Raw genomic sequence first — 26,073 nt, 5'->3', positions numbered from 1 at the left:
CATCAAAATTGTTGAAAATAATTGAATTTACATTAAAATTCTTGAAAATAATGGAATTTAATTAATATTTTTAAAAATAATTCTTAAAAAAAGCAGAACGAAGTAAAAAGAAATTGGAAACATTTATGTTTCCAATTTCTTTTTATTTCGTTCTGATATTTTTTTGTACATTTGTTTAGTAAAAATGTTTCGATACTGAAATATGTAATTGAATCTTTTCCGGAAAATGCAGCAGAAACTTCAAAAATTATTTTATTTGAAACAGAATTTCACCAGCAATTTTGAACCTTAATTTTTTTTTGAAAAACCAATTTATTCTTTAGCCAAAAAATGAAGCATCGGCAACAAAACAAAAATTACGAAACATATCAACATTTTTCTTTTTGACCTACACAATTTTAATAATAACGAAAATTATTCCGACACTGAAAATTGTATTCGCCTGAAAAAATTTGTATATTTCAAGAAAAAAAAATTACTTTTCAGCCGATGCTTCAAATTTTAATAAATTTTCCAACCAATTAGAAATTTAACCAAGTTCAAAAAACAAATTTTAGATTTATTTCCCTGACAATTGTTACGTAGAAAATTTAAAATACATTTTTATGGAAAAATTTGCTTTTTTATTCAAAATTCGGATAGAAAATAAAAAAGGATTAAAAAAGAGATAGAATGAAATAAAAATAAAAAGAGAAATAAAAAAAAAGAAATAGAAAAGAGATAAAAGATAAAAAATAGTTCCAAATAAAAATTCTCGAAAGGAAAAATATTTCCTTCTCTAGAAATTTTTACAATTTTCATTTGCTCTTTTTTGCAGTAGTTCAAATCTCGTAAGTTCGATTTACACAAAAAATAGAAAAAAAAGAAGAAAATCACCTACTATTATTTTTGTTGAGAAAAGAAAAATTCCAATCTCTATTCTTCTAATATTCTATTACTCAAAAAATTCTACTACTCTAGAAATTAGAATTCTGAAAATGAGAGAAAATGAGAGGCAAAATTTCATAAACATGTACTTTAAAAAAACAAAAATCAGAATTAAAATTACAAATTTAGTTTAGTCTTTATTTCAAAAAAAAAAAAAAAAATTTGACGCTTTTTTGACTGTCAAGAAGTCGGCCTAGGATTCCAGAAATTCAGGAAGAGGAGAAGGAGCCGTCGACCTTTCCCTAAATGAAAAAAAAATAAAAAAAAACACTAAGTCAATACGATAGGAAAAAAAAATTTGTTCTTTATCTCGTTATTTAAAAACTTTTTTGGTCACTTTAACATCGATGCGTCCGAGCCTTCGAACTTAGCCTTAAGATTACAAAGATTATATTAGAAAAAAAATAATTCAAGAATCTCATTTATTGGAATCTATTTAAGATTAAAAAAGAAAAAAAGAAAAAACATTGTAATATACGTTGAAAAAAATTAGTTTCTCTTATTATTATTGTTGTCCAAAAAAAACTTAGTCTACGTATTTATTAATTGTATTCATAATATTAATATAATTCTATAATGTAATTCCAATGTGTTCTCTAGGAGTTAATTATTATGAAACTTTATTGGTTTCGAAAAGAAAAACAGCTCCTATTTATCTAAGAAATTTTCTCGGTTCCTATTTCTTTGTTGTACGTTTTAAAATAATAAAAAAATAATACGTTTTAAAATATTAGAAAAATAACGGTCGATAAAAATCCTTTTTTGGATAAAATTGCTCCTTCTTCGCGTTCCATTCGGAACCAATATTATATACGGAGCCTAATCAGAAATATTGTGAGCAAAGTCCCTCTTCCACTAAAGAAAAAAAATCCACTAATATTAATTTATAGGAATTTATTTTTTGTCTAATTTTTTTGGATAAATTTTTTTTCATTTTTTTATCATTAACGAAAAGGTATTTAATTTCGAGTACAATAATCTTGAAATTTTTAAATATAATTTTTGTCTTAATATTAATTAAACTTAATATTAATAAATAATTAAAAATTAATTAATAATTCATGAAGAGTTAATTAATAATTAATTAATAATTCACGAAGAGTTAATTAATAATTAAATATTAAATTTCAATTTTCGTCTATTTTAATTTTAGAAATATTTTTCTCCCCTAAGTAATAATTTCTCTTGCTGGTACCATAGCAATTTGTTGATTTTATTTCTAGCTCTGTTGATCAGAGAAGAAAAAAAAAGTATAGAATTTTTTTAAATAATTGCTCAATCTCCAGAATATTTCAATGAGATTTTTTTTCTTTCTATTTGTAAATAATATTGTTTTATTTTTAAACAAATATTTTATTTTGAATAATAATTATTCGAAAAATTTCCATTGTTTTGTTTATAGAAAGTAAAAAAAAAAAAAAGTGGAAGAAAAGATTTTTACGTCCTGAAAGTAATATTATTGTATTTTGTAATTTATTAGCGCACAATATTGTATCGTCGTCAATATTATTTTTAATTTCGGTCCAGGACGTGTGCAATAAAATATTTATAATTACGTTATTGCCTCTGTGCCATAACTTGGGAGATGAACCAAAAAATAATTTCTATTCATTTTTCTTCGTTAAATATTTAATTTTATATTAAATATTCAATATTTAATAATTAATATTTAATATTTAATATTAAATTTCAATCCTAATATAATGCAATATTAATTAAAAAAAAAATTTCTTTCAATTTACGATGAGCTGAATAGCAATTTTCGAAAAGAGAAATTTTTCTCTCCAAATGTCTCGTGTGTCAGAAAATTTTGATGAATCTAAAAATTTGCAAATCCAAAAATTATTTCGTGTCTAAAATTCGAATCGAAACAAAAAAAAAACAAATTAATTAAATTAAAAAATTATTTAACACAATTAAATAAAATTATTTTTTTTTGCAATTTTTAGCTTCATCAAAAATGCGAATGCGTCGAGTTAGATTTTCTAATAGGATCCTGATATAATGCGTTATATATATACATATATATAAATAATTATATTTAAAGAAAAAAAAAGACAAACAAAAAAACAAATGTACTGCAAGTTTTGCAAACTCGTTATTATTATTATATATACATATATATATAAAAAAATTAATATTAAACAAGAAAAAAAAGGAAGTACTTGTGTAGCACTATCCCTCAAATTGTTATGATTGCAAGACTTATCCATATCGTTCGTTTGTCGTTGTATCATCGGTCAGGATCTCAGTAAGATTCCTATTTAAAAAATGAAAATAATAAACAGATACAAATCTATAATTATCTAAACGAAAAAAAAATTCTTGTTAAGATGTGAAAGAAATTTTGAAACAGGTTAATACGTATATAGAAAAAAAACCTATTAAAAATTTCTTCGCATTTCTTTCCTCTTGTCTACCAAAAAACAAAAAAAAAAAATACTTTCTGCCCTCCCCCCCCCATAAACACTCATTCTTACACCATACAACGTGTTAACACACGCAACGATTGAAATAAAGTATCTGTCTGTTGTAAATAATTAATTTTTTTCGTTTTTCACCTAATTTTTTTTTTGCATACGAATTTCAATTTTGATTTTCTCGACGAAATCTCATTGGATTTATGATAAAACAATTTTTTAATTTTTAATTCACAATGTTTCAATCAATCGATCATTCGATTTAGAAGAAAAAAATATTTTTCTCATCTTTTCTATTATTTATTTTCACTTGAAATTTTTTTTTACAAATTCTAATTTTGATTTTGTCTAAACAACTTTGCAAAAAAATGTCCAAATAGAAATATTTTACAATTTTTCGCGTGAAAAATAATTTTTTCTTCGGTTGTTGTTTATAAATTTTGTGGATTTTATTGACGTAAATTTTTCGTCAGAATAATATTTTACAATAGGATCTCATACAGTTTGGACTTTTTTCTTAATTAACATAATTAATTTTATTGAAAATTCACTAATATTAAATTATTTATTTTTTTACTTCTTATTTATTTACATTTTTTCTTTTTTTAAAAATTTATTTACTTAATTTTTAATTTTTTAATTTATTTACTTATTTTTTGAACTTATTTATTTACTTATTTTTCAACTTATTTATTTTTACTTATTATTTTACTCATTTATTTACTATTTTTAACTCATTTATTTTTACTTATTATTTTACTCATTTATTTATTTTTAACTTATTTATTTATTTACTTATTATTTTACTCATTTATTTATTTATTTTTAACTTATTTAATTATTTACTTACATTTTAACTTCTTTATTTATTTACTTGTTTTTTTTACTCATTTGTTTATTTGCTTATTTATTTCCTTATTTATTTACATAATAATAAAAAGCTAATTTTTTTACTTTAATTTCAATTAAAATTCCAATTTGAATAAAAATTTTCATTTCGATTTTCCTTAAAAATTAATTTATTTTTACTTTAAAAAAATAATAAATAAATAATAAATTATTATTTCAACTATTAAATTTTTTCTGTTTTGATTTTAATTTACACTGAAAAACAGAAAAGTCCAGCTAGAGGAGCCTTTATTATTATTATTATTATTATTATTATTATTTTCTCAAAAAAACTTGTAATATACGAAATTTAATAATTAAAACTATTACAAAAATTAAGAGAAAAATTAAAATTATCGTTTAAATCGGTTTAAATTTAATTTCATAATAAAAAATTAATCACCAATATTAGAAATTTATTGGGGAAAAATGGTATTTGTGAAGGCATTTTAAAAATGCATTTTTGGTTTGCATTTTGGTTTTTCTTTTTCATTTATTTATGGTTTTGGGACAGTGTTTGGCAATAATTTTTGCTTTTTTATAAATATTTATACACATATAAATGTTTTTTTCAATCTTGGTGTTAGCGAAGAGAAAAATAGATATTTTTACGTTCCTTTTATACATAAAAAACAAACTTACAAGCGCACGACTTAATAAATATTTTCATTTTATAGGTAAAAAAATTGAAAAAAAAATTCTTAATAATTACGATTTTTAAGGTAAATTGAAAAATTTCTAAGACTGCAATTATTTTATTTCCCCTGCATTCTTTTAATAAATAGGTTTTTTTCTACAATTTTCAAATTTAATATTTATTTTTATTAATATTTTTATTATTAATATTTATTTTGATTAATATTTTTATTATTAATATTTGTTTTCATTGATATTTATTTAGATTAATATTTTTATTATTAATATTTAAAAATAACCAAATAATTCTAATTTTATTCTATTTAATTAAAAACCGTTTTTAGTAAAATTTTCTATTTTCTTTGAAACTAAAATTTTTAGCTTTTATGTTAATTTTCCTTTTTCTTTTTAAATTTTTTTGTTTAAAAAAATGAATTCGGCTTTGAAGAAATTTTTTTTTTTTTTGATAAATGATAAAATGCAATTTTTATCAGGTTTGTACTAATTTTAGTGTAATTGAATACTAATACGCGTGAAGAAAAAATTTGGTAACATTTTACTTTTTTTGTGCGTTTTTGTGCAGCCAGTGAGATGATTAATGAAGTTATGATGACACAACTCGAACCAACGGAAAGAAAACGTCAGGAATATATTAAGGAACTAATTGCAACCGAGCAGGCTTACATCGAAGACATGAGACTCGTTCACGAGGTATTATTTTTTTCATTTTTAAATTAAAAATTAAATTTTAAAAAAGAATTTCATTTTTAAATTAAAAATTAAATTTTAAAAAAGAATTAAATTTTTAAATTAAAAATTAAATTAAAAAAAAAAGAATTGAATTTTTAAATTAAAAATTAAATTTTAAAAAAGAATTGAATTTTTAAAAAAAGAAAATTAATCTACTTTCAATATTATTGTTTCTCGAATTTAACGAATTCAATTTTCTATTTCAGGTTTTTGAGAAACCATTGCTGGAAAGTTTAGTGTTGTCCGTAGACGAAGTCGATAGAATTTTTGTCAATTGGAGAGATATTATTGCTTGCAACGATAATTTCCTGAGGTAATTAATTTCCCTTTTTTTAATTAACTGTATTTTTTATCTCAATTTTTTCATTTCATTTTTTGATTTTATTTTTTCGATTTTATTTTATTTATTATTATCAAAAGTGGAAGAAGTCAGCAATCAATAAAAAAAATTATTTTTTATTATTTTCTTAATGTTAATATTATTATTAATGTAATATAAATAAAATATGTTTTAGTTATAATATAATAATTAATATAATAATTACTTAAATTATTAATAATTAAAAAATTCTTTTTTTGACAGAACTCTGAGGATAAGACGTGATAATAGTGATGGAGGAATTGTAAGAATGATTGGTGACATTCTGTGTGAAAATGTAAGTTTTTGTTCGCTAATATTTTTTTATTTTTACAAAAATTTTATATTTTAATTTATTAATTATTTTATTAATTATTGGATTAATTAAAAAATTAAAAAGTAATTAAATAAAAGTATAAAGTAATTAAAAATTTCTTTATAAATTAAATATTTATCTGTAGAATAAGAATACCAAAAATATCAACAAAATTAATAATAGAGACTAAATATTTATCAACATAGATTAAAATAAATGTACTAAATATAATTAATAGTTATTTTTTTAATGACCTTCGAGTTAAATTTAATTTGTCAGAAATTAATCTTCTTAAATGCCGTTGTATTTTTTATTTCTTTAAAAAACAAATTATTATATTCGACACATAAGTTATTTTTTGAGGCAAAAAAAATATGAATTAAAATTGATAATTATTTTTCCAGATTCCAAGAATGTCGGCTTATGTGAGATTTTGCAGTTGTCAAATATCAGCTGCGGTTTATCTACAAAAATTAACGGAAAATTCGCCAGATTTTGTGGAAGTTGCTCAAAGATGTCAACAGGATTCGAGAACAAAAGGAATGCCATTGAGTTCTTTTCTCATTAAACCAATGCAAAGGATAACGAAATATCCGCTTATAATTGGAAAAGTAATTTTCATAATTTTACAGCACAATTTAAAATTAAACTAAAATTTAATTTACTAATTTCCTTAATTATTATATTATTGTTATTAATTTCTTTTTTTAAATTTCAGATTTTGGAAAACACCCCTTCTCATCATCCGGACAGGCAATATTTAACGGAAGCTTTATCAAAAGCAGACGAATTTTGCATTCAGGTATTTTTTTTTTTTTTTTTTTTGATAAACCACATTTGTTCTTTATTTTCTTTACATATTTAAATTTTATAGAGAAGAAAATTTTTTTCTTAATTCAATTTCAATAATTTATTTCAGGTGAACGAGGGAGTTCGAGAAAAAGAAAACAGTGACAGACTCGAATGGCTACAAACGCATGTTGCTTGCGATGGATTAGAAGAGCAACTTGTCTTTAATTCTCTGACAAATTCCCTAGGGCCTAGAAAATTAATTCACTTCGGAATATTACACAAAGTAATTTAATTAAAAAATCCATATAATAATAATTAATAAACCAAGTAATTTATTAGAACAAATTTTTCTTTGCTCTAACCGAAATACTAATATAATAATAAATAATAATAATTAATAATATATTTTCAGGCAAAAAGTGGAAAGGAATTAGTCGCTTTTCTCACAAATGACTTTCTATTGTTTGCCCAACCAACGAAATCGCTACCAAGTGGACAACAATTTTCGTTCGAACGAAATTCTCATCACAAATTTAAAATGTACCGAAAAGTAAGAATTTAATTTCTCCTGTAAATTTTTAACTAATATTCGAAAATAGAATTTAGGAAAAAAATTTAAATTATTTTGTATTTAGAAAAATAAAAAAAAAGATAATGTTAATGATATTCCTCTGATTTTAGCCAATATTTCTGAATGAACTGTTTCTTGCTGGAGAATCGGAAACTAGTAGCAGTGGGAATGGTAACGATTCAACGGAACATTCCTCGAGGACATTGCGCCTAAGAGATGCGAAAAAATTAATTATTCTTCAGGCACCATCCACAAGTGAATGTACATTGTGGACAAGAAGAATTGCGGAAGCTAAGAAGCAATTCGCTGAAAATGAAAGAACTCGATTGCAACGTCAGCGTTCAAGTAAGTGGCATTTGATAATTCACATTCCACGTCATTTTTCTCATTTACTTATTTCTTTAGTCTTTCTTTTTTTTAATTCTTATTCGTAAAATAGTGTCCAAAAACAAATAAAATTTATTTTTTAATTCAAATCCAAAATAATTAACGTCAAAAAAATTCTTTAATCCAAAATCATTAAAATCAAAAATTTAACGAAAAATAATTAAAATCAGAAAAATTATTTCAAAAAAACCAATTTACTCTCCGTAAATAAAAATTTAAAATTTTTAAATTTACTTGAGAATAAAAATTTACAAGTAAATAAATTCAATAAAAAATAAAGAAAGAGAAAGAAATTAGAATTTATGAACAGTAAAATATTTACTTTTGGACACATTTCTTTAAAATATCGCCTCATCATTGTAACGTCTCGTTTCATTCACTGTTATCAAGTTGTCTCTCTAATAATCAAATTCGAATTTTTTCCGTATTGAAATTTTTCGATTCATAATCAATCTAGTTTGCTTTTTTGTTTCATAATTTTTTTTTTTTTGATAATTTTTCTATTTAAATGCTTTGAATTTTAAATTTAAATAAAATTTTATTAAGTCTTTTGAAGATTAAATAATAACAAAAAATAATTAAACGAAATTGTTTTGAAATAAACATCATAAGTTAATTTGTAAATTTAATTTATCATATAAAATATAAAAATAGTTAAGTTATAAATATTATTGTAGAAAACCTAATTTTAATTAATGCAAAATAAGATTAATTTACTAATTCAGATTAAGAGAATAAATTTTGATACTATTTTTGCAAGAAAAAATTAAGAAATTTCGAGGAATTCTAATAAAATTAAAAAAAAATTAATTCCATTAAAATTGTATTGAGAAAATATTTGAATTCTTTTAAAAGAATTTACTCAAAAAATTTTAACAATATCAATTATTTCGAAGAATTTTATCAAATTTTTTTGAAAATAATTAAATTCTTTCGATGAATTTAATTAAAATTGTATTGAGAAAATAATTGAATTTTCTAAAGAATTTAATCAATAGGTATTTTTGAAAATAATTGAATTATTTCGAAGAATTTTATGAAATGGTTTAAAAATAATTGAATTCTTTCGAATAATTATCTTGAAATTTTAGTAAATAAATGAATTCTTTCGATGAATTTAATTAAAATTGAGAAAATAATTGAATTTTTTAAAAGAATTTAATCAAAATGTTTGAAAAGAATTGAATTTTTTCGAATTATTTTCTTGAAATTTGTGAAAATAAGTAAATTCTTTTGATGAATTTAATAAATATTGAGAAAATGATTGATTTTTTAAAAAGAATTTAATCAAAATATTTGAGAAATAAATTAAATTATTTTGAAGAATTTTATCAAATTTTTTTAAAAAGAATTGAATTCTTTCGTATTATTTTCTAAAATTTTGTGAAAATAAATAAATATTTTTGATGAGTTAAATAAAAATTGAGGAAATGATTGATTTTTAAAAGAATTTTATCAAAATTTTCGAAAATGATAAATAATAATTCGTTAATTAGTCAATAAAAGAATTTTTTTTAAATTTTGAATCTGATAATTAATTTTTCATTATTTTTAATAATTTATAAAAAAAGTTTTCAATTTAATTATTTTTAAATTTGAAAGTCACTAATAACTAATTTAATTAATTTTTTGATTTAATTAACAAATCTTTTTGTCCACAATTAATTAAAAGAAAAAGAAGAAAAACAAATTTTGCTTTTTGTCAAAACATTATATGTTTGCATATGTTTTATGTCTTTGCTAATAGAACAGGCGCAATTTGGAGCTTGTGGACGTATTCTCGTGACAGTGCTCGAAGGTTCCAGCTTAAAAACAATTTCTGGTAAGCAGGAAACGAAAAAATGCCAATTATTTTTTCCTTTCAAGGGAAAATTCAAATTGTTTTTTCTTTGTGCTTCTCTGTTGCTTTGCTTTCTCCCTATTTATATAGCATGTTCTGAGAAAATTTCTCTGTCGAGCATTGAAAAAAAAAGCAGGAACTTTTCATGGAGTCAAAAGGTCATCGAGGGACTCATAAAATTAATGTTTAGAAATATTTTGCATGCAGCATGTTAAACTAACAAGAATATCACATTATTATAGCACGCAAGCGACGAGTAAAAGGCCTCCTTCGACTTGTTGTTGTAGAAGCTGAAGACCTTGTTATTTCCCACAAAGGTAAACCTATTGCGGAAGTTTTGCTCGATTCTCTTTTTTTTACTTCTTTTCACATTCAAAAAAAAAAAAAAATTAGTAATTGTTAAAATAAAAATTAGTTATTAAGTTACTTTTTACTTTGCAGAATTTTATTTGCTCGAATATTTTTTTTTCTTAATTATACAGCAAGTGACAGAGAACATTTGCAACTAATATGCTTGCAATTGTCATCACAGATTTCTTTCTACTAATATAGTTAAGATTCTCAAAACTTTTCTTTCTTTCTTTTAGGAAAAAAAAATCTTTTATTTTCTTTTACTTTCAAAAAAATTCTGACTATTCAAACGAACGAATTTTATTTCGCCAATTAACGTAAAATTAAATTCTAAATCAACAATTTTCAGTAATTTTCAGAAAATATTTTTCGTTTATTTGAATATTCAGTTTTTTTGAATTATCTTTTTCTTTATTAATTTGTTTCAAAAAATTTTTTTTTCTGTCCTTGATTTTAATAGGAAAATGCAACGCATTTTGTAAAGTGGCAATGGGATCGCAAGAGGAGCAAACAGTTGTTGTGTCTGGTACCGATTGTCCACTTTGGGACGCGTCAATGCAATTTCAAGTCAAGGACCTTCACGAGGATACTTTATGCATCACAGTTTTCGATAAAGGCTACTACAGTCCGGATGGTAAAGAAAATAATTTTCAAAATTCTCTCCTATTCAAAACTATATAATACAGGGTTGCCACAAAAATTTAATTTCAGATTTTCAAAGATTTTAATTTGAAAACTTTTCAAAATTCAATTATTTCTAAAAACTTACGCAATAATCTAAAATTTGAACTTTTTTTATTCCAAACAGAATTCATGGGTCGGGCAGAAGTTCGTGTCGTTGACATTATGAGGGACAGTAACGATTCCTGTGGACCAATTCAAAAACGCATCAAATTACGAGAAGTGGAAAGAGGAGATGTCGTCTTAAAACTAGATCTTCGTCTATTTAACGAATCGACCAACTTTATTAATAAAAATGGCAACAGTCGAATAATTGACACTCGAGCATAAAAGGAAGAATATTTTCTACTCCTCAAACATATCAGAACATTTTTTTGCTCATACCAAAACTGAACTGAATTAATCGTATTTAGATTTTAAAAAAATTAGAAAGATTTAGTATTCAAATTTATTGTACAAAAAAATGCATTTACTACTTCAAAATATCTTTTTCTTTACTATATTGATTATTATTATTATATTAATAACAAGTGCAAAAGTTCTGTAAAGAAATAAAGCCAATTTTCCTTTTTCAAAACGAAATATGACATAAACGAACAACTACTAATATACGATAGGCTAATGAAAACTATTTTTTTTACATAAGTCCAATCATTATTTAATTTAATGATTTAAATAAAAATACGCTCTGATATTTTTCACAAAGTTGAAAAATTTTAATCAGCATAAAAAAAAAGAATTTATATTTAACGACGATATGCTACTGCAGTATTATTTTACAAAACCTAAACTCTTCAAGATTAAAAAATGTATGTATGCAAAAAGAGAGAAAGTGAAATGTTAATGTTTACAATTTTATGTTTTATAAATCATATTATTTCTTCTTTTATCAAATCAATAAAAGATTAAATACAAAAATCTAGTCTCTTATCTCTTTTTCTTCCATCCTTCGACTTCAAAATTTCAGGCTGCTGATGCTAATTCTAATGCTCATTTCAAATTCCCTGACTTTTCCAGGTTTTCCAGGTTAAAAGCGAAATTTTTCCAGGTTGTTAAAACTAAATTTGTATTTTACAAAATTAAATTAATTAGTCATTATAATTTTTCCATAAGAATTAAAATTCTTTAAAAGATTCAAATTCAAACCTTTTTGAAATTAAACAATTTTAAAAAAGTTGTTATAAAACATGAAGAAATCGATCACTCCTCTTCGACTCGGAGCAATCGATATCTTCATGTTTTATAATAATTAAAAATGACCGACTGATAAAATCCTTTTATATTATAAGAATATACTGCAACTTATTCAAAATGACTTTTATCACTTCAATTCATTTTTCCAGAATTTTTAACTAAAATTCTTCTTTAAATTAATTATTTTTAATAATTTTTGAAAAAGTTCTTTGAGAATTTTTAGATTCTTTTGTTTACAATTCAATTTTACGAAATTTTTTCCATTATTCGAAAATTCTTCAATTCTATATTAGAAAATAAAAACTTCAAATAACTTAGAAAAAATTCAATTAAATTTTTTCAAAAAAATTGAATCTACACAATTTTTAGTTAAAAGTATGAAAAATTCAAACATTCAAAGATTATAATTTGAAAGCTTTTCAAAATTCAATTATTTCTAAAAATTCAAGCTATAATACTTTCTCTATAAATTTGAATTAGTAAAAATGTTTAGTAATTGGAATTACTGACTGACTTTTTGATTTTGAATTAGTAAATGTTACTATTAAATTAGTAGAAACGACTATTTATTAGTAAAATCTGCTAATTCAAAAGCAAAAAGTCAGTCACTAATTCAAATTGAAAAACATTTTTACTAATTCAAATTTAGAGTTTAATATTCAATTATTATCTACAATTTTAACTAAAATTCACATTTAATTCAATTTTTATTAGAAAATTCTACGAGAATTCAATTATTTAAATACAAATAAAATGCAAATAAATTACTTTTGAAAATAATTGAATTCTTGAGACGAATTTTAATACATTCTTTTTAAAAAAATGAATTTTTTTTGTGAAATTTTATTGAAATAGTAGATATTGAAAATAATTGAATTTTGATAGATTATTGTAATTAATTAAATTTCTTCGTAGAATTTTATTAAAATTATTTTGAAAAAAAATTAAATTGTTAAAAAGAATTTCATTAAAATTTTTGAAAATAACTTAATTCTACCAAGAAATTGAATTTCTTTGATGAATTTAAATAAAATTTTTAAGAATAATTACATTTTTTGAGAAATTGAATTAAAATTGAACTAGAAATAATTGAAATTGTGCAATGAAGATTTATTATTTATGAAAATAATTGAATTCTTGGGAAGAATTTTATTATTTATGCAAATAATTGAATTATGGATTTATGAAGAATTTTTTTTAAATAATTGACTTTTTGTGAAGAATTTTGTTATTTATGAGGATAATTGAATTCCTGTCAAGGATCTGATTAAATTTTTTGAAAAGAATTGAAATCCTGCGAAAAATTTTGTTATTAAATAATTGAATGTTTCTTAAAATTGAATTCTCATAAAGATTTTTATCAAAAAAAATTTTTAAATAATTTAATTTCTTTAAAGAATTTTAATAAATTTTTTAAGAATAATTACATTTTTCGAGAAATTCCATTAAAATTACATTAAAAATAATTGAAATTCTGTAATGAGTTTTATTATTTATGAAAATAAATGAATTTTTGTGAAGAATTTTGTTATTTATGGGGATAATTGAATTCTTGTCAAGAATCTGATTAAATTTTTTGAAAAGAATTGAATTCCTGCGAAAATTTTTTTGATGAATTTTAATAAAATTTTTAAGAATAATTACATTTTTTGAGAAATTCCATTAAAATTGTATTAAAAATAATTAAAATTCTGCGATGAGTTTTATTATTTATGAAAATAATTCAAAACCTATAAAGTTTTTTTATTATTCACGAAAATAATTGAATCTCTTTAAAAAATTTGATTATTTTTGAAAATAATTGAAATTTTCAGAAGAAATTTATAAAGAATTTGTAAATAATAGAATTCCTGTGAAATTTGTATTATTTAATTAATTCATTCAAAATTGAAATTTTACAAAATTTAAGAAAAACTAGATTTCAAGAATAAGCACAATAACTTTAGAAAACAATAATTTTCCAGGATTTCGATCAAAATTCCCTTACTTTTCCAGGTTTTTTTAAGATTTATAAAATTCACTGACATTTCTAGGTTTTCCTAGTATTCCTGGAAATTCATTAAATTTCATAATTAAATCATAATTCATTCATTTTCCCGGATCATTCATTCAATGAATTATCATTATCATCAAACAATAAAAAGAGATAATAGAGATAAGTTAACATCAACAGAGGGTGAAAAACAAGAAAATCAATTCAATTTGGAAAATATATTTTCTATAATATTTTACACTTAATAATATTTTATCATTTTCTTAAAATCTATAACGGATCTCGAAAGTTTTAAACTTTTAAGTAATATAATATAATTATAGTCAGCGTGTAGTTTGAAATTCTTTCACGAGATCGTTTCAGTCTGTTTTCCGATCCGCTTATAAATATTTTCCTATATATAAATAATAAAGGGAAATAAATAAATATAAATAATAATAATAATTGCAAATCGAAAATTAAAAATATAGTGTAAAACACTGTACAGAAATAAATGGCAGATATTCTGTCACTGTCGCATTGTCAAAAAAATAAATAAATAAATAAAAATACTTAAATCCTAAAGTTCCTAGAGTATCTAAGAGTAAAATTATCAGATCGATTCGTGATCAGTTCCAACAAAAAAGCGTATTGGAAAAATTCTTTATGACGTGCCAACTCTTTCGATTAGAAATAAAGTCTTATTACGTCCAACAACGAACGTCATAGAAGAGACTAAGAATTGTGGACATTTTTCATGTCTGATTTTCACTATTCGATTTAAATTTTAAACTATATTCGGTTTTTTTTTAATCTAAGACAAACTTCTCGGCATGTCTTTTATTTCCCGATCACGTGATACTTGTCGTTCTTCATCTTCGGTGGGGAATTCGTAGATTGGCTTAAAACCACCAAAAAGTTGTGGTTTGAAATTATCAGGATCGAATTCACTTCGTTCGGTTTGTGTGTCTTCGGCGGTTAGAGTGTCTTTGTTATTATCATCAACCGTTGAACTGCGATCGTTCGATTCCACTACAACGACGTTCCAACCATTTTTCGCTGGTGCTTCGGCATTTGCACTGGCTATGAATGGTGCCATGAAACTTTGTGGCGATGGTGCCGAACTCGAGGAACTCGACGCTTGTTGAGAGGGAAGAAGAATTGGTTTCTCACCACCGCGATCGAATTTTGGAAGTTCATCAATGGGTCCAATGTCGGAGCGATGAATTAAAGGCTGTGCGGTTGGTGTGAAAACATAGGCGATTGGAGTTGATGATTGTTGGTTCGAATTTAAAATTGGGAGACGTTGAAGTGTTGTTGATATTGCGTTACTCTTTTTCGCTGCGAATGGTACGTAATCCTGCAGATAGGGAATAATATTCACACTTGTGTCCCTATCTTCAATATTCTCATCTTCTTCATTTAACTGATCGCTTGGAACCAAAAGTGGTGTCTCGTGAACCGGTCCAGACAGAACTGCCGGATCTGGTCTTTCTAATGGATAAGGAAAATCAGAAGCGAAAATAGGCGTTGGATTCGAATAATGCTTCGCGGGAAGGCTTTCAGAATTCTGATCGACATCCTTGTCCTGAAGAAGTGTATCCGGTGGTAATGGTCGTTGTGGACCGTGAGTACCGACCACGACACTTTCATCTTTCTCTCTAGAATCGTCCTGACGAATATTCACTGCCGTATTTACTGGATAAACAACATAGACCGGAGGTTCAACATTAGATTGCTCCGAATCGCGGAAATCGTCATTTCTTCGATTCGCATCGTCTTCGCTGCTGTTGCCCCTTAAAGGAGGAGGAAGATTCGATCTAACATTTTCGTCGATATTCCCACGTTGTTGGATCATTTGCAGTGTTGCGACTCTGGGAACATTGTCATCGGTTCTGTGTCTTGGGAAAAGTACCGGTCTTGGTGGTATTTGTGGTGGTTCCGACGGATATCGATCACTCGAATCATCTTCCTGACGGGCATTTTGTTTCTGACCTAGAACAAATAGAAAGAATGAAAAATTTGCAAAATTTAGGCATTAAGATAGAAACTGGCCCTAAGACATTAAAGCCAGGACTGCCACAGGTCAGAGAAATCAGGGAGTAATTCCCTGAAACCATTAAGCTTTTCTTAATACTTTAATGTCTTAATACCTGGAAGATCTATAAAACTACCTAATGCGACTGGAAATTGATTTGTTTTTCTATCAATTTCCCTAATTGGTAGATTTCCTTGAAGATTTCCTTGAACATTTCCTTGAAGATTTCCTTGAGGATTTCCTTGAGAATTTCCTTGAGTTTGATGTATTCTCTTGACCACTAGATCAGAACTCTGGATAGCAGCATCTCCTTTCGATTGATTAATTCTATGAGTATGATGAACCGGATGTGAAGGGGGAGGAGGACTCAACCTCTGCAAAAAAGATGGTGGAGGTGATGGCCTCCTAGAATAGGAAGCTGGAGGTCTAGGTCGATTATGATAAACCTGTGCCGGAAGTGTTCCTATCGTTTCCGAACCCCTATGTCCATGAGATGTTTTTGCATTTGGTCGAAATTGAGGCAAAATATTAGGAAGTTTCGTATCAGGAGTGACTGGTCTTCTTTTAAATTGGTCCATTGGTGGTTTCTGTCGAATGGGTAATCTGGATGGTCTTGAAAATTCGGGTCTTGTTGTTGGGAGTTGTTGATAATGGAAATAATAAGGAGGTCGTTGATTTTGTGGTTGTGGTCTAGGTCTCTCCATAGGTGGTGTTAAATCCTCCGAGGGCAATGGTGGTCCATTTTCATTTTTTGTTGCCGAATCTAGTGGAACCATTGTTGTCGAAGTAGTCGTAAATTCTTGAACAGTGCCGTCAGCTTCATTAATTATTACCACATGTTCCTCGACAGGTCTTTGTACCTCTTGATTTCTACTCGGTCCCGGGAATACAATATACCCTTTCTTGTAATCCACCTCCTTATCATCAGTTACGAAATGCTGTTGAACCACTCCTTCATTCATCAAAATTCCTGGTCTTGGTTTGGAATCCACTTCGTTCGTAATTGCCGAACCCGCATGACTAGAATTAACAGTTGGAGAATTTGGAAACGAAACCGGAGAATTTGGAATCAAGGAACTGGTTATTGGTGCATTTGGAATTAAATGAGGACCATTTGACGACGGTGAATAAGATAATGGACCGTTTGGAATTAACGGACCCGGTACTGAAGAATGAGACAAAGAGCCTGGTGTGTTCGACAATGGTCCATTAGACATCGGATCACTTAATTGTGAATTAGAATTTAAAGAACTGCTCATTGGGAAATTGAAAATAGAACCTGAAATTGGTGGTCTAGGTTCGAAATTCGGTCTAGGTTTGTACCATTGTTGTTGATCAGATTCTAGACTTGGAGAAGCGTGATCTACAACAGATATGGACGGATGACCGATTGTGACTGGAGAACCTCCGTGGGAATGTTGACCTGATGAAATTAGGGGACGGAAGGAACCTTCGCCAATAACTCCACTGTAAGTATTTTCGCCGGCAGAACCATGACTGTAATAACTGCCATCTACGTTCTGTCTATTGCCGAGAACGAAAGATACAGTATCTTGATCGGGAGGAATAACAATATTACTGGTACTTTCCGGTAACATTGAAATCGGTCTTCCCGAATGACTATTTGGAAAATGGACATGTCCCGGTCCGGAAATTACTGTATTGGTGAAATCTGGTCTGTGGCCCTCAACAATATTTTCGTATGGAGAATCTTTCATGCTTTCGTTGTCTAGGGGCATTGACGTTACTAGGTGTTGGGGTTTTTCCTTAACTTTTGTAATTTCGGTAGTAATTTCAGGAATTGGTGTAGTTTGTTCCGTTGTAGAAGGAGTAAAAGAACTAGGGCGATATTCGCTTCTAACGGTTGTTGAAACTGGTGATGTGGCTTCCTCCTTCGGAGAGGAAGTGACTATCGAGTATCTTTGATCCTCATGAATTTCGTCTTCGTAATCTTCATAAACGTATTCGTCGACAATTGCCGGTGGTTTTGTGGAATGTGAAGATACATCATTGGGTCCACGTCGATTATCATATTTCGGAGTTTGAAGTTTCTCGATAGGAAGAATGTCATCGTATTCTTCGTACCGACTCGTGGGTTTCGTGAAAGGTTTCCAAGTGGTGACCGGAGGTTCAGGGGAAGTAGTGCCTTTGGTAGTTGTAGTAACTTTCTCAGTTGTTGTTGTCTTAGGTCTTTCTGTTGTAGTTGTTGTCGTCGTCGTCGTGGTAGTTGTACTAGTTGTTGTCGGTTCAGTTGTCGTAGTCGTCGATTGGGTGGTATAAGCCCTTCGAGTAACGATATTAACAACTGGACCCCTAGTTGTAGATTCATGATACGGTCTGTGATTGTACGTACTATAAAGATTCGATCCACTCTGAACTTTCGTGTTCGCATAGGAACTGGAAATCAAAGGATATTTGTCCCTTCCGTATTTATCAGACGAATATTGAACCGGCAGGTTTAAAAAATCATGAAAACTTGGAGAAAAGGGATTAATTTCATTAGGTCCGATTGCAATTCCATTCTTTCCTTTTATCGTCTTTGAATTTAAATAAGCTTCGACATGCTTCCCAGCTTCCTCATCATTAGTGTCGTCAATATCTTCATATTGATCTGTGAAATTGACGGCCTTTAAAGGCGGTGCTTTTTCAAAGTCAATCTGTCCTGTAATCGGATCTTTCAACAAGGAGAAAGGTTTACCCCCATTAAAAGCATAGGGGAAAGGATTTCTGTACCGAGCTTCAGGTTGATCATCCGTATGCGGTACATTTGCACTTTCTTCGGCAGTGAGGTCCAGGTCGAGGTCTAGGTCGTCAAAATCGGCTCGCCTGGAGAAAATTGCTGATGATTCTTCTGAAGCTTGTTCAACTCTCGTATTATCTGCTTGACCTCCGACAACAAATGGCTCTGATCCATAAGCTGTGGTCATTATGAAAAATAACCACGTCCATAATAATGGTGCCATGATTCGTCCTTAAAAAACTGAAAGAAAAATAAGAATTGAAAAACTATAATGAAACTGTTAGAAAGTCTACAATTTCATATTTGTACCTCTTTGAAAAAATTTTGTCAAGAACCAGTAAAATAGAGAAATTTGTAAGAAAAAATTATCTTTATGAAATATTTTCAAAAAATAAGTCAATTTAATGGAAATGAAAGTGCCGAAAAGTATATTAGAAGATACCGTTATCGAAAAGCATTACGTCATGAAACACGCGATGTATATATATACAACAGTGGGTCACCAGTGTAACCGCTTTCGCGTCGAATAAGAATAAAACATAAGAATGCATATCGAGGTTCGCAAAGTCATGAGATGCATAAAGAGTGAAACATTTTACAAAACATGCTTAATTAGTATCTGATACTAAGAAAAATATTTCGCTAAACACAATGGATGTAATGAAACAAAAACTAAAAAAGTGAAGAGAAAGCTAGAATTATCTTTTGTAAATTCCCCATCAAAATTATTCTTCAAATATTCAATACAAAAAAATAAGTCTTTCTTTCGTTTTTTCGCAAAAGAAAAAATTTAACTGAATCATCACTACTTTTGTTAACGTAAAAGAAAATATTGAAAGATGAATGAAATTGATTTGTCCTGAATTGGCAAGTACACATTTTCCAATGACTGATAATACATAAATACGCATCCTGCAATTCCTGTTAGTGAAGAATCAGGATGAATGAAAGGAAGTTCGTAAACTGTCGTTTCGTGACACACATTCCAACAAAGAAAAATAAAAAATACTCTGACCATTAAAGAGTTGAGTAGCCTCCTCGTCAACATTTGTTTGCATCATATTTTGTCAGAATACTGAGAATTGTCTTCAAATCGCACCTTCGGGTCAAATAGAAATTTCTCTTCTATTGACGTCAATAGAAGATATTTCCTTCTTTTTTTCTAAATTTCATATACATATGCGTAAATATAAAAATCTTTTCAAGGAAAGTCTACTTTCTTCGAAATTTATACATTCTACCAAAGTCTACATAAAAGAAGTAATAATAAACTCAATAACTTGATGAACCAGATTTGAATACTAGATTTAAAAAACCAACTTTCGATTCAAGCTAAAAAAAACTGTTACAATAAATTAAATTTTCCGAATTGTGAATAGTATATCAAAATTCATAAACGTACAATATTTTACCATAATTTTATTTCCCGTTTTCTGATAATAAAAATAAATAAAAGTACAATTATGTAATTACAAAGAAACGTATAGTGAAACAAAAATTGTCTTTTAAATTAATTCCGGAACAGTGTATCTTTCTATACTTGGAAGATTCTCCGCTTCTAAACAACACGTTTCTTGGTCCTCTCTCTTTTCAAAGCTACTCGCATTCTACAGGGTTTTGTCATTTCTTGATTCCAAAGATGTTAGAACGTGTGTCTAAGCACTCTAGTCGCATTTCTTTTGTTCGTGTATTAATTTAGTAATAGTAATTATTAACAATTAATATTAGTAATTATTAACAATTAGCATTAGTATTCATCATTTGAAAATCAAGAAATATATCACTATTCAAATTAAATACTCTGTTTTTTCATATTAAAACTCTTAAAAATTTGAACCTAATGCAAAAAGTATAGTTATCTCTTGTATATGAGGAATAAAAATTTAAACTATTAATAATAATAGCAAAAATGGAAATTAATCATGGCAAAAAACATCTTGGTATTATTGTACCGTACGTTTAATGACCTCGTCAAGAATCTATATCATTAATAAACGGTTTAACATCCGTTACTATTTAATAATCATAACATCAGTTGGAGTATTCGCTGATGCTAATTAAATCAAATTTATTCATTTATTTCCCAATTTTTATCTCAACAATTTAACATAATAATAGCAAGCTTCAGTGATTATTTACTTTTGAGAAAATATAATTTCAGTTTTTTAAAGACTTAAAAGATGGTTAAAAATAAATTTCCAAAAAGTGAGAGTACTTAAAGTTGTAATAGATAAAATTTAAATTATTTGTTTCTATAATTTCTCGTCAAATGTTAATATAATTGTTATATCAAGATCATTCATCTTTCTGCGTAATTTGAAACCAATATGTGTCACATGATAGTTTTGGTATGACCTACTTTTTGCCCTACCTTCGAAAATATTGTATTTGGCCTGACATTCAGGAATGTAAATCTGCCTGTTATTCTAACGAAAAATTTGTCCCAAATAGAAAATTAATCATTCACCATACGCGAATTTTTGTACACATTTCATAAAAATCAAATTAACAATAGGAAATAATGAAACAAAAAATAAATCATCAAAATTTATTTTTACATAAAAAAAATAAAGTCCTAAGTAAAAAATCATTTCTTTCCTCCCAATTATGTAAATTTCGATAAATATTTCGTAAAGATAATTTTTATTTCCTTTTTCGTTCAAATAACGTCCAAATTCCGGATAATTTCTCAAAAGAAAAATTGATTAAATGTTTTCTGAATTAGAATCTCCGCTGAATTTCTTTATATTAATCAGAATAATCAGATCTTAATCGGGGTAATTAGCAATTATGTAAATTACGATTATTAATTACTTTGGATAAAGATTAAATAACAGGTAAATTAGTAAATATTTAATAAACACAATTTTTCTCTCTTGTTTCTTAATTATTTTTGTCACTGTTTTTATTACTGTCCCAATTTTGACCCAAAAAATAATTTTTCAAAAATTCTACAACAAAATAAAACGTAAGAATACGAATAGAAATGTGGAGTTCAAAGACCTTGCGTATTTCACGAAGGTGAAGGTGACTAATAAGTTGGTGAAAGAAAATAGTAAATTCTAAGATTTTAAGATTACTCACTCATAATTAAAAAAATTTCTAGAATTCATAATTTAGATAATCAATTAACGAATTAAACAAATAATTCTTTTAAAAAAAGGTTTTTATAATTATTTTTCTTACAGAAAAATTAGAAAAAAATTTAAAGAAGTTAGAAAAAAATTTAAAGAAGTTAAAAGAAAAATTTAAACAAGTCAAAAGAAAAATTTAAACAAGTTAAAAGAAAAATTTAAACAAGTTAAAGAAGAATTTAAAAAATTCCTTCTTCAAACGAAAAGAGGGAAAAAGTTTGTTACACCAGAAGCAAAATCACCAAGAGAGTGATAATCGTCATCATCTTTGCTGTACATACCCTTAACAGTTAGAAAACTTGAAACTAAACTCGTTTTCTTTGTTGACGATTGAACACTCTTATTGATTGTTGTCAGTGAACAGAAAATAAAAACTGGTTTTTTTAACAAAGAAATGCAATTACTTTTTGATACTCGTACATTTTTCTCTAATCCAGGAAATTAGTATTTAGAAATTTTCAAAAATTTTACCACAACTCGTTTAAATGATTATACAACTTTTACTTAAAATAACTTAATTTTCTTACTTCATTTAATCTAATGTTTTAATTCGATTTAAATTATAAAAATTCATTTCATGGCAAAAAAAATATTTATTCTCAGAAAAAATCTTGTTTGTATCTTTCAATTTTGACATTAGAGAAAAAAAAAAATTTACTTATTTAATTATAAATTTTATAAACTTGTCACTTTCATCTAAACCACAGTTTTCCTGCAGATATCAAATTGAGACAAAAAAACTGTGAAGTAAAGTTAGTTTATTTTAAGTAAACTAATTTAAATAAACTAAAAAGAAATCATTTCTAAAAACTGCTAATATTTTTAGAAATCTATTCATTCGATTTAAAAATCGATTAATCGGAAATCGGACTACAGCAATTTTTTTTAGAAAAATTAATCGGAATTTGGACGTTAGTAGAAAAACCTCTATTTAATACAGGAAAAAACAGGTCCATGAAATTAGCGTCGACGCTGAAGGTAAAAATATTCATTTTTATACAAAAGAACAAAAATTAAACCATTTTTCAAAAGATTCGTTTAAGAATGTGTTCTGAAAAATTTTCACACTCTAAATGAATAAAAACAGTGACATTTTTATTGCCTAAAACTTTGAAGAAGAGATTTTCACGCTAAGCGTCGACGCAAACTTCAAGGATTTGATGTAACTTTTGCTATTTTCGTTGTTAAACGTGAACGTCGCAAAATTAATTCTTTTGGGTGTTTTTAGTGATGAAAATGAATGAAATAATGAAAAGTAGCAATATTTTAATCTCCAAAAACGCTAAATATTAGTTTTCAACGCTAATTGTCGACGCTAACTTCCCACTGAAAAAAAAATTTATTTGATTCAAATAACCGATTAATTGACTGTTATCCATTAAATATTTACTTGAATCAAATAATATTTATTGGAGTCAATTAAATGGTATTTGAAACCAATAATTTCAGTATTTGAAGCAAATATGAAATGAGCCATTTAATTGACTCTAATAAATATTATTTGATTCAATTAAATATTTAATTGATAATAGTCGCAATTAATCGGTTATTTGAATCAAATAATTTTTGTTTTCAGTGCAGGGATGTTGAAATTTGATTAAAATCAGTAAAAATTAAGTTCTGGTGCAGTAAAATTTGTACCAATCGGAAAATAACAAAAGTTGCTTGCGTAAAAATTCCAAACAGTTAACGCAGGTTTTATACGACGAAAATAGTAAAAGTTGAACAACAGTTCTCGCTTTTTTCCGTAAATAAAATCAAATTTTCCGTGTCTTAAGAGTAAATAACCAAAATAGTGACTAAATAGACCAGAAGTGACTAAATAGACTAAAAGTGACTAAATAAATAAAAAAAAGGGGTTAAATAAACAAATAGTGAATAAATAATTACCTGGACGATCCCCGCACAGAAATGATAAATCCTCGAGTGATCCAGGACAAAGTTTTTAAAAATTTTTGACCCGACCTTGAAAGAGGAAGGCTTGCGTGGCCCTCGTGTATTAAGTCAGCTGTTGAGAGCTGAGGGCAGAAATCTCTTACTCTGGAGCCATGGATCCTTTCCTAAATATTTGTATTTTAATCTCACACGATTATTTTTTATTGATAAAAAACAGTTAATCCAAAAAGATTGTTAAAAAAAATTGCTTGTCACTAACTGGTTGCTCGCGGCACATGCAGTCGAGCTTCGTTCATCAACTGATGATGATGATTTTGAAGAAGCTTTTCATCAGGTCGAAGAGGGCGATGGTCGCGCGTTATTCTCCCACCCTAAGAGGCGAAACGGCTGAGAAGAAGAAGAAGACGATGTTGGAGGTGGATATATCGGGTAAATGGACGGTACTGAAGCAAAGGAACGGTACGCAGAACAGTTAGACGACGACCTAGATAACGACCTGCCCACGGCCGGCCAACGTGCCAGTTTCTAAAAGACCTTACCCTCCTGCATATTACACCTTATTATGATCATTCAGTATTTTTTTTTTTAATACTACCGATGTTGGAGAGGTGGATTTTCATCCTCCTTCCCTCTTTTTACCAAACTCTTCTTTTTACTTATCCACAAACTTTTTTTTCCATTTCTTTCTTTTTTGGAAGAATTCTTTTTTAGCCTTTCTGATTCTGAGATCATCATTCTGAGCTCTTTTGGAACGCGACCTTCACATTCGTGATGTGTCAGGTGTACTTTCATGTGTGAGCGTCCTTTTCTTCCGCAATGCCTTCCTCTCCCTTTCTCTTCTTTTCCTTCTTCTTTTTTTTGCACCGACACTTTATATCACTTAATCACACTTTTCTCCACAAATATGCAAAAAAATGTCTGCTCAATCGTAAAAAATAGCAAAAAAAAAAAATTATCTCGGAGAGTGTTAAGAGAGCAATCAGAAATTCTCTACAATTGAATCAGTTAAAAGTACATAGATAAATAGCAAAAAAGTATGTCTCTGAAATTAGCGTCGACGCTTAGCTTCATTCTCCAAAAAATGTCATTTAGGGTTTTTAATTAGTAATTCGACGCTAAATTCAGGGACCTCAAATTAACAAAAATTAAAGTCCACAACGAGAAAATATTTTCAGAAAATATATTTCATATTCAAAAATATTGTCATAACAAAACCCTCAAAAAATATAATAATTCATAAAAAATTTTTGGTAAAATTCGTCGAAATGTTGTTCAGCAACATCCCAGCAACCATTTAGGTGGATTCCGGTCCATAGAAAATTTTAGAATTCATAAGAATTTAATTAAAACCCATTTTTATGCTAATTTCGATTGTCTGATAGCGTTCGGGTGGAGGTGCTACTATTTTAAAGTTAATATAAAATATTCTATTATTTTTTATGTTATTCAGCAGCATCTCATCATCAATTTAGATGTATTCCGGTTCATAGAAAATATTAATATTCATAAGAATATAAATAAAACGCATTTTTATGCTAATTTCGATTGTCTGATAGCGTTCGGGTGGAGGTGCTACTACGTTAAAGTTAAAATAAAATATTCTATTATTTTTCTTGTTGTTCAGCAACATCCCATCTTCAATTTCGATGGATTCCAGTCCATAGAAAAAAATAGAATTGATAAGAATTTAATTAAAACCCATTTTTATGCTAATTTCGATTGTCTGATAGCGTTCGGGTGGAGGTGCTACTACGTTAAAGTTAAAATAAAATATTCTATTATTTTTCTTGTTGTTCAGCAACATCCCATCTTCCATTTCGATGGATTCCGGTCCGTAGAAAATAATAGAATTTATAAGAATTTAATTAAAACGCATTTTTATGCTAATTTCGATTGTCTGATAGCGTTCGGGTGAAGGTGCTACTACGTTAATGTTAAAATAAATAATTCTATTATTTTTCTTGTTGTTCAGCAACATCCCAGCAACCATTTGAGTGGATTCCGGTCCATAGAAAATAATAGAATTGATAAGAATTTAATTAAAACGCATTTTTTTGGTAATTTCGATTGTCTGATAGCGTTCGGGTGGAGGTGCTACTACGTTAAAGTTAAAATAAAATATTCTATTATTTTTCTTGTTGTTCAGCAACATCCCATCTTCAATTTCGATGGATTCCAGTCC

The 26,073-nt window shown here is 27.0% G+C and overlaps 2 protein-coding genes across 8 annotated transcripts in view; one reads left to right on the top strand and one right to left on the bottom strand.

Moving 5' to 3' along the window:
- LOC122502785 (intersectin-1) overlaps nt 1-11,663 on the top strand; it is a 38,830-nt gene extending 27,167 nt beyond the window's left edge. For all 7 annotated transcript variants that reach the window (XM_043613015.1, XM_043613017.1, XM_043613018.1 and 4 more), the window contains 11 exons: nt 5,455-5,582; nt 5,828-5,934; nt 6,205-6,277; nt 6,700-6,906; nt 7,014-7,097; nt 7,215-7,370; nt 7,500-7,637; nt 7,769-8,003; nt 9,793-9,867; nt 10,697-10,870; nt 11,045-11,663. In XM_043613015.1, the coding sequence (XP_043468950.1) occupies nt 5,455-5,582; nt 5,828-5,934; nt 6,205-6,277; nt 6,700-6,906; nt 7,014-7,097; nt 7,215-7,370; nt 7,500-7,637; nt 7,769-8,003; nt 9,793-9,867; nt 10,697-10,870; nt 11,045-11,247 (1,580 nt within the window). In that variant the 3' untranslated portion in view covers nt 11,248-11,663. The remainder of the gene's footprint in view (nt 1-5,454; nt 5,583-5,827; nt 5,935-6,204; nt 6,278-6,699; nt 6,907-7,013; nt 7,098-7,214; nt 7,371-7,499; nt 7,638-7,768; nt 8,004-9,792; nt 9,868-10,696; nt 10,871-11,044) is intronic.
- A 2,644-nt stretch (nt 11,664-14,307) lies between these two features.
- LOC122502796 lies at nt 14,308-24,186 on the bottom strand. Its single transcript, XM_043613035.1, has 3 exons — nt 23,886-24,186; nt 16,258-19,101; nt 14,308-16,078 (listed from the first exon to the last, which is right to left on the bottom strand). Exons 2-3 carry the CDS (start codon nt 19,082-19,084, stop codon nt 14,898-14,900), a joined length of 4,008 nt encoding a protein of 1,335 aa, XP_043468970.1. The 5' UTR covers nt 19,085-19,101; nt 23,886-24,186; the 3' UTR covers nt 14,308-14,897.
- Between the last annotated feature and the right edge of the window lie 1,887 nt (nt 24,187-26,073).

The sequence above is a fragment of the Leptopilina heterotoma genome, unplaced genomic scaffold (genome assembly GCF_015476425.1).
Source record: "Leptopilina heterotoma isolate Lh14 unplaced genomic scaffold, ASM1547642v1 Lhet_238, whole genome shotgun sequence".
Taxonomy (NCBI): Eukaryota; Metazoa; Arthropoda; class Insecta; order Hymenoptera; family Figitidae; genus Leptopilina; species Leptopilina heterotoma.
This window is presented reverse-complemented; position numbering and strand designations above follow the sequence as displayed.

Excerpts from the sequence above, each read along its gene's own strand:
- LOC122502796 (XM_043613035.1), bottom strand. The coding sequence starts at position 19,084 with ATGGCACCATTATTATGGACGTGGTTATTTTTCATAATGACCACAGCT. Across the intron at positions 16,079-16,257 it reads TCAATTTCCAGTCGCATTAG|GTCAGAAACAAAATGCCCGT; the intron begins GTAGTTTTATAG and ends TATTTGTTCTAG.